The 8852-nt window shown below is 37.8% G+C and overlaps 1 protein-coding gene across 1 annotated transcript; it reads right to left on the bottom strand.

Moving 5' to 3' along the window:
* Positions 1–245: 245 nt before the first annotated feature.
* Positions 246–5573, bottom strand: LOC106401501 (E3 SUMO-protein ligase SIZ1). Its single transcript, XM_048767323.1, has 17 exons — positions 5316–5573; positions 5062–5142; positions 4878–4920; positions 4720–4792; positions 4472–4625; positions 4240–4370; positions 4089–4157; positions 3621–3708; positions 3465–3540; positions 3268–3341; positions 3041–3148; positions 2647–2808; positions 2466–2570; positions 2301–2381; positions 1060–2221; positions 727–815; positions 246–613 (listed from the first exon to the last, which is right to left on the bottom strand). The coding sequence occupies exons 1-17, from the start codon at positions 5337–5339 to the stop codon at positions 524–526; spliced, it is 2610 nt and encodes an 869-aa protein (XP_048623280.1). The 5' UTR covers positions 5340–5573; the 3' UTR covers positions 246–523.
* Positions 5574–8852: the final 3279 nt, after the last annotated feature.

Below are 8852 nucleotides of genomic sequence, written 5' to 3'. Positions count from 1 at the left end.
AATTAGAGTTTAGAAAACTTATTGCACAATAATTCTGGCTTTGGCCAGAAGCATAATGTTCCTGATTTTCCAAAAGTTCCTGATTTTTAGGGGGGGGAAGAGACACCCTAAAAATAATTCTGGCTTTGGCCAGAAGCATGATGTTCCTGATTTTCCAAAAGTTCCTGATTTTTAGGGGGGGGGGGGGGGGGGGAAGAGACCCTAAAAATAATCCTGGCTTTGGCCAGAAGCATGATGAAAACTTATTGCACAATAAGAGCTGATTTTTATAATAAATAAAAAATAGAGAGCCCATAATTTACAACGTTACATGCCTCTATAGCTTCTGGCACCCAAATCATTTTTATAATCTTCCAGAAAATAATTAATTAAGAAAAAACTATTCGAGTATACTTAACCCGGAACCACCTATTCCCACTTTTTCTGCCTATTAAGTAAAACTAAATCAGCCTCTGTGCTTTGCTTTGCCAAGATTCTGAACCGATAATGAAGAGAATCACCAACATAAAGAGATAAATAGTCACTACCAATTCGATGCTTGACTGCACAGAGAATCAAGGCAAATCTTGGCTAACTCCGTCCGGTATGCTGTCTGATGATCCTGTTGATTGTTCTGTGCATATCATTAAGAATCAAAAGGAACACCGAATCATCCCGAGAGAGAGAGAAGAGAACAAAATATCACTCAGAATCTGAGTCAATGGAGAGGAACATCCGAGGTCTTACAGAACGCTTCTGGCGAGGAAATGAAAATGGCTTATCTGATCTTTGCCTCTTTGCCTTGTTGTTGTCATTCATACCCAAAAGCAACGAAGCTGCAAATACGCACCAACAGTCAGTAAGTGTACCACATGAACTACACATATAGAATGGACATCGTCAAAGATAAATGATTAGCTAAAAGCTACATTTAGAAACTAAAACAGATCTTTCTCCATCCATTGTTTACAATAAAATGAAGAAAAATAGAAACGCAACATCGTGAAAAGGATCCACATTTACAGGGCCCTTGATGGTTGCAGGAAAGCATATATAATTTGTCTTAGTCAGGGAACGCACCAGTCTCTGTCGTAGCATCCATACAACCTTCCCTTGTCGACATCTGCTGGTTTGAGTTGAGCCCGTTTGCAGAAGTAGCCTCGCCATGATTCCCACCAGCGCTATCGCCTAGCCTTAGCGAGATCCAGTCATCACTGCGGATACCATTTGACATATCAGCTTGGTTTATAAAACCATTCTGAGCTGAAGCATCTGGTTTCGTTGGCAAAAATATTTGAAGTGAAGGATCGTCTCTACCAAATGCAAGAGGATTGTCAACTAGGCCTCCATCGTTCGCCACTGCTTCAGATGCCATTGATGTCTCAGGAGCCAAGGTGTAATCTCCATTTATTTCAGGACCACAGTTTAGTGGGCCGCCATGATGATGCAAACCAAGTAAACCTTCTGAAACGTCAGCATCCGATCCGAACAGTGGGAACAGAGGCGCTTCTGGAGTTTCAGAAGGAAATGGCCAAAGGGGCGTAACAAACTCATCATCATCGTTGAAACCACCTAGGCGTGAGCTTCCCCCAGCCATGGTGTGTGGGTCCTCATTATATGAGTTAATGATACCAGAAGGGTTCAACGGAAAATTCACCCCACCATCAGTTCGACAACCACTGTATGAAGGTCCAGGAGTAGTGATTACTACATCGTTATCTTCATCAGAATCACTTAGAACAATAACATCATTGTTCACATCCTCTCCAGCTTGGTTTCTGTCAGGAATGTTATAACTTGAATCAACATTCATGGAAATGGAATCAAGTTCAATGCCATTGGTTCCAAAGTCAAAGGATCCAATAGCATCCTGGCTTACGCTTGCATCATCACCATCCCGACCACTTCCAGTAGCACTACTACTCATCGGTACAATATTCTTGTCCTGATACCCAACCTTATTACTGGAAGAAAGGCCATTTGTATTAGGTTTCCTAACTTCCCAGACGCCATTGCGATTCTTCCTTATGCCAAGTTTCAGAGGTGTTGGACCATCTGAGAAACCTTCTTGTTTAACCGGAATCAACGTTTCCATCTTCCGCTTAACCTCATCAGCAGAGGGGCAAAGGCTACCATCGGGTAAGTGCCACTGAGAGAGCTCTCTCTCTTTTTTGGACTTTACACGCCAAGAACCATCAGGTTTCACTTCAATTTCAGTCACATCTTCATCACAATGCTTCATCTGTCGTGTAGGAAGAGAATAATTCAATGACGTGGATACAAAGATTCATTATTTTTTAGTGTATTCCCCAAAAGTATACCTTAGAAGTGATACGGTTAAAATAAGGATCCACGATTACATGTTCAACTGAGTAGTTCTTCAAACAAATAGGGCACTGCCACTGCATGTTAACAAGGCAACAGAACAAACAAAGTCAGAAAACAAGATGAATAACCAAATGTTTAGACAAGGATAAGAAACCTGCCTTTCTGGAACGTTGATTCAACTCCACAAACACCTCAAGGTCAAACCCGCCCATGTGCACACAGGGTAAAAATCTCCCAGCAACTTTTATCCTAGAACCGCTCATCTAATGAAGATAGTAAGCATCAGTTACTTGACTGCAATAAGTAAGAAAACTGAGCTACAAGCTATTAGTAACTTACAGGACACCGAAGGTTGACACCGAAGAAATCAGCAACAACTTCAATGTCACTATCACTGTCCGCATTATCATCTCCACCTCCACCTCCAATGCAGCGTCGTACACGTGCTAGAGCATCTTCAAACGTCTCCCCTTTAGTCTCTTCTGGAATTAAATTTAGAACCTAGATGGGAAAAGTGAGTGAGTATTGAAGCCACAGACGACAAAAGGACAGGAAATTTGAAATCTGACAAACATATTTTGTGGGAAAGTATGTTGCCAGTGCCAATTTAATTTCGTGCTTTCTATATTCAAAAGATCCTTAGGTTTTTTTTTTGAACATTTATGTCTTTATTACCCGCCATAGACGGGCCAAACATTTCGAATATTTCTCATGCAGTATGTGTGACCAGTACCTGTTGTAGAGTCCGGCGCTTCACAAGTCTAACTCCAAAACAAAATCTCCGACTGTCACCTCCGCTCAAGATTATTCTGTTAATCCCATCCCTAATATAAGGTTTGATCTGCCAAAATAGCAAAATGAGATGGTATCAAATTACACTACTGATTCCAAGACTTTCAATGTAAGAGATCTACTCCTATATTTCAGTCAGAAGGGTTAGGGATAAAAAAAAAAACATACAGTAGGTCCATCGTCGCGGCCGTTGGCCCCCAAAAGCTGTGACCCAGGTCGGCTAATCGGGCGTACAAGCATACCTATGAAATGATAAGGTGTATCATGAATCGCATATCAGAAAATATAAAGCATTCTTATTGAATACAATCAGAATAACAAGAAAACTAACACATTCCCTATTTGAGAGGATGTCACAGTCATACCATTGATCTGCAGTTCAGCAAATTGGGGCCACTGCATCCTAAAGACAACTTTGTCATTCAAAAGCATACACCAAGCCTAAACAAAAGTAAAATTCCAGTTAGAAACGTATACGTAGGTACAGTTTTACATGTTTGAGTACTTTTGCAAAACCCAACCTGAACATCGTACTCTTGTTTGGCCAACAAGTCCTTGTCTGACCTTGTGATTTGAAATGTTCTCTCAACACTCTGCATTGGGGTTGTACTGGAAAAGTTTTGATCGGAGCGTTAGAATAAACAAAAGGTGGTAACAGTTTTTTTTCCAGTTCAAAGTTAACAGACTAGCAGAGCCGTGATCTGAGACTTAGCTCACCACTATTACCCCTTCCTAAAGAAAGGCAAAGACAAGCGAAAAGTAAAGTACTAAATTCACACAATGCAGATGGATTATTAGTGAGCGCTTTATTGCAGAACATTGGAGGAAACAAAAACATGAAAATATATAATGCGGGATGAACCAAATGGTGATGTATCCATCTAGGATAGATTATCTAGTACTTCGGCTTTCTAAATTAAAAAAAAAAAAAAGTTAAAACAATTTTAACGTCTATAATGAGAGCAATACGGAAAATATGAAGTTCTTACCCATCAGATGAGATGGTAGTTGGAGTAAACCTCACTGGACAAAGTGGATGTGCCACTGTAACCAAAAACCTGCACAAGGAAAACCATGTAGGAGACAACCGTGAAACACAATCCTAATGGATAGCGAAAATTGTTAAGAAGCAGAACTTACGGGTCAGCTCGTGTAAGTCGACAGACTTCACAATAAAAGATTTCAGGAAGCGGCGGATTTGCATCCATAGACTTTTCAGGGACAATAACACAGCCAACATGCTCCCAAACATGGCATCTTGGATCCTCACACTGAAACCGAAAAGAGAACATAATTCAGCATCACAAACTGAACCAACAGTAATACACGTCAGGTCTATCGGTCAAACAGCAATAGACGCACTGAGTTTTACCTGTATCATTGAGTCAGTCTCCAGAGAACTTCCACAAACACATCGAACTTTCACTTCTTGTCGAAAGGAATCTTCAGGCTCTCCCTTGACTTTGGTATCTGAACTTACTTGTCCTTTTGATGCTAAATCACTTGCCCCAGATACTTGCATTTTCCTATGGAACACAAAAATAAATAAAAAAAAAAACATTGTGGTAACAACGAACCGCAATTCAACCAAGAAATCCACTGTAAGAAACGATCCCTCACCTGTATGTATCATCCACTAGTTTTGCAACGTCTTCCCTCGCCAATGTATTCTTTTTAGACCACAACCTGGCAGCTGTCCATATGAAACGAAGACAGAAGTGAGTTTTTTTTTAATACACAAAGACATGAATAAACAAAAGAGAAGTGGTTCAATTAACCTTGTCCATCAGAAACAAGCGTCAAAACCCGCTCAACAAGATCCTGTTAACGAAAAAAAAATCAAAAGGAGTTTAAAAAAAAAAGCAGATACTTCATTCACAATGGCAATACTCAAGATGGCACTACGGCTATTTAACAGTGCCCTGTGAGAGCCACAAACACAATCAGCAAAAAGATGATAACCTGTTTCTTCCCCTGTTTCGAAAGTCCAAGCTGAGTGAGCACATCCTTGAGCTCTTTTATCCTAAAAGATGAAAGTTTCTCCTGCAACACACGACCACAACAACCAACAAGAACTAAACTTTGAGAACATCCACTAATAACAATCAAAACAAAAGAAGAAGAAAAACAAAGCTTCTTGAAAACATCCGTTCTAAACACATATCAAACCACAACGCATCATATAAAGCATCGATCTCTCAGACGATAAAAAATACCTTACAGCTAGCTTCCAAATCCATGTCGTGAACCACCAGACACAAACAAGAAGCAAAAAGCTCTGCGTTCTAAATTTCACAAAATCAAAACAGAAACCAAGGGATCGGAGACTGATGAGAAATTAGGGTTTTCTATAGGTCGATAAGATTTTCCACCCAGGAAAAAGGAAAAAGAAAAGATGGATCCCCTCTCAATCTCAACGAGAGGAAACGCACACAAAAGAAAGGGTAGCCCGGACCAGTCGTCGATTATTCTAATCCGGTTTAGTCACGCGCAATACGTCCGGGTTTAGTTTCCGTGCGGTCACGTGCACGGTCCGATCCCTAAGTCCCCCCCCCCCCCCACCAAAAGTTGACGCGTTCTTTTTTTATAATTGACTTTCGTTTTCGTCTTCTTTCTCTCTCTCTCTCTCTCTCCACCCACTATTTAATTTAGATTTTACAATCTAAACGGTGCAGTTTCGTTGGTCTTCTTATCGAAATTTCCTTGATGACACCAGCCGTTGGATCAACCGGCCCGGTTTATAATACTTTTCTTCTATTTGCTTTCTAATCTCCCGGTTTATAGTATCTCAATGCAATTTGGAAGTATTACTTTTTTCAACTAGGGTTGTGTGCATCATATGCGTACCCCATTACTCGGTCAAATTTGGTAGGTAATATATACCTGAATTCCAAAAAATATTGATATCTAAATGTAAAAGGTCATTCTAGAAGAGCGTGCTATTCGATTCAGTGATTATCTGTATCTAAAATTTCTACAGTTGTATTTTTTTTTTTTTTTTTTTTTGAATTATACACAGTTGTATTTTAAACAATACACAGATTCTTCTCTTACACGGTTAACCTCCTTCATGTTGATATAGTTAAAACAAAAATTATACTATATCATAAAAATATCTTATGGTAGAGAACATTTGTCTATAATTATTTACGCTTTAATTTGTGGGCTAAAAATGTGGTTTAATCGTTATCATGGGCCGAGCAGGTTTTTTTTTTTATTTTCCGTCGCTCTCTTAATCCAACATAAGCAAGACTGCAAGAAGGTGGTACGTAATTGGCGGAAAGGGAAATCTGGAGGAGACTTTAGCTTTTTAATGTTGTTGTTTGGAAAATCTTAACGTGTTGCTTTTGTGCTAAAATTTCACTAATAATTATAACCACTTCCACATCTATGGCTACTTTGAGGATATTACATGTCATTCCAGCAGGTTACTGAATTATGTAGTACGTTCTCGTGTACAAGTCTGATATATTTTTTGTATAATCAAAAACTTAGAACTAGATTTTCATTTATCTACTTAGTGAAGATTCTTGAGTCTTTGGAGATGGTATCTTATTTAATTCGTTTTTTGCTTCCAGTGGAAACTATTTAACCTTTGAGCTAAGCGCATGATGTTGATAGTATTCACGGAATTGTCAACCTTTTCGTCTAAACCTTTCAATAGGCCCCTTGTCAAAGACAAACAAACAAAAAACTAAAGAAAATATTTTTTTTTTCTCTAATGGATGAGAGAATCAAACACCAAAAATGTGTATTCTGCAATACAATTCATACGTTGATAAGCTTTTCTTGTAGTTTTCAGACTGAGGATGTGCTAATCTTCAAGAGCACGCCCATGAGAAAACTAAACAAATTAAGACAAAAACAACTTTGAGAAAAGAGCAGGAACCAGATTGTCGTTTATAGTAAGGTGATCCAGAGGCTCAAGCCAAGGTCATGTAGTGACCAATCCTTTAACTTATTGCAATGTAAGTACAGTGAGAATATTTATAGATGACCATGTTACTTAAAGAAAGAAAGAAAAACAAATACGGCTTGAAATGGTATGCATCATTTGTTAGAGTGAAAGGTAATATTACAATATTAAACTGCAGAATGGTTTAACCGAATTACCTTGAAACTTCGAACTGTATCTCTCTGCTTTTAGACGCATTATATAAGGATTGCTACGTAGGAGAGATACCGTCACCATCTTCTAAACTCTTAAGAAGAAGTGATGGCGCTATCTCTCCTGCGAAGCGAACCTTTATTTGCAGTTTCCAAGCCATTGAAGAAGCAAGAACACTCATGATGATTCTGTATATATATGTGTGCAAGTGTAAACACTCTATTAGATTCATCTCATCCATGTATATATATCCAATGGTTTTCAAGAGAGAAAATATATACTATCACAATCGTTGCTCTTTAGTTGTCGTTTAGTTTGCCGCTTTCTTTGTGGCTACAATCAAATGAACTATTATCTCAAGTGAGGTCATCGTTTTCACGTCATGTCCAATTATTTGACATTACCTTTCACCTCCAAGGTGCTCTATCAATTTGATTATATTTCTTTTAAATCTTTGTCTATAGGTTTTGCTCTTCAATTTATTTGAGCTCTTGGTTTTGCATTGTTCTCAGATGTTACATATATACAACGTTCACTGACAGTGGCGAAAAATCTAGCAAGGTTTTATATGCATATGGAGGGGAAATGCGACATAAAGACCTTGGTTTTGCATCAAGGTCTCAAAAAACATTGACGTCTGATCCTTGTATAATGGTTTGTACTTTGTACTCCGAGTAGCTCCTGGATTGTCACTCTGTGGCACAACTTGAGCCATTGTATCGCTATGGCACTTATCCATACCAACTAAGATTTACACATTCTATTTGTAAGTATAATCTCATAAAACATTCTTTGAAATTTTTCACTATCACAATATTATTTTAGTAGTCTTTTTCTCTCTTGCAAAACATTGCAAGATTGGTTCAATCATCAATTCTATTAAATGGTATTGGATGAATGATGGTTCTGCTTGATATGTCTCTCGTACTGTGTAATAAATGGTGACAGTGACGTCAAAACTAACGTGGCTGTGTTTAAGACTCTGCTTGATATAGAAGTTAAAGGTGGAATTAACGTTATTAAACAAGGAACTCTTAAACAAGTTGGTTGTTTGACAAAAAAAAAAAAAACAAGTTGGTTTTAGAGAACAAGTTGAGGACTTGGACGATTTAACAATCGAGACTGCATTGATTCTCGCGAAGAAAAAGGAAAACTGAAAAGCGTTATTGTCCTTGTCCTAATTTTATTTATCAAATGCAAGTGAGAGAAGAGAAGGAAAAAAAAAGTTAAAAAGGAGCAAGAAGAAGAATCCAAAACTTTGGGTTGTCAATTGTCATGGGACTCATGAGGAGAAAAGCGGTAAAGTGAAACCGATATTTTTACTTTCACCGCTACTGAAATCATAGGATGTGACTGGTCGGAATTGTATATTCAGCCATACTATTATTTTCAATTGATATTAGTTAAGTTTCACTAATTAATACAATTAGATATGTTTATTGTGTAATTTGATATATTCCAAATAATTAAAAAAATAAAAAGTTATAAAAGTAGTTTCTTAATTAAACTTCACTAAAAACGGAGTATTATAATAAAAATATCAATACTATACCTTAATGAAAGATTTAGTCAAGTAAGTTACAAAAAAAAAAAAAGATTTAGTCATGTATCTTAATGCATTTGAATGGGTGAACAAGAAGATACT

The sequence above is a fragment of the Brassica napus genome, chromosome C9 (assembly GCF_020379485.1).
Source record: "Brassica napus cultivar Da-Ae chromosome C9, Da-Ae, whole genome shotgun sequence".
In the NCBI taxonomy this organism is placed as follows: Eukaryota; Viridiplantae; Streptophyta; class Magnoliopsida; order Brassicales; family Brassicaceae; genus Brassica; species Brassica napus.
This window is presented reverse-complemented; position numbering and strand designations above follow the sequence as displayed.

Coding starts and splice junctions, on each gene's coding strand:
- LOC106401501 (XM_048767323.1), bottom strand. CDS start 5,339: ATGGATTTGGAAGCTAGCTGTAAG. Junction 2,382..2,465: donor TGAATCAACGTTCCAGAAAG/GCAGGTTTCTTA, acceptor GTTAACATGCAG/TGGCAGTGCCCTATTTGTTT. Junction 614..726: donor TTCCTCGCCAGAAGCGTTCT/GTAAGACCTCGG, acceptor TGATATGCACAG/AACAATCAACAGGATCATCA.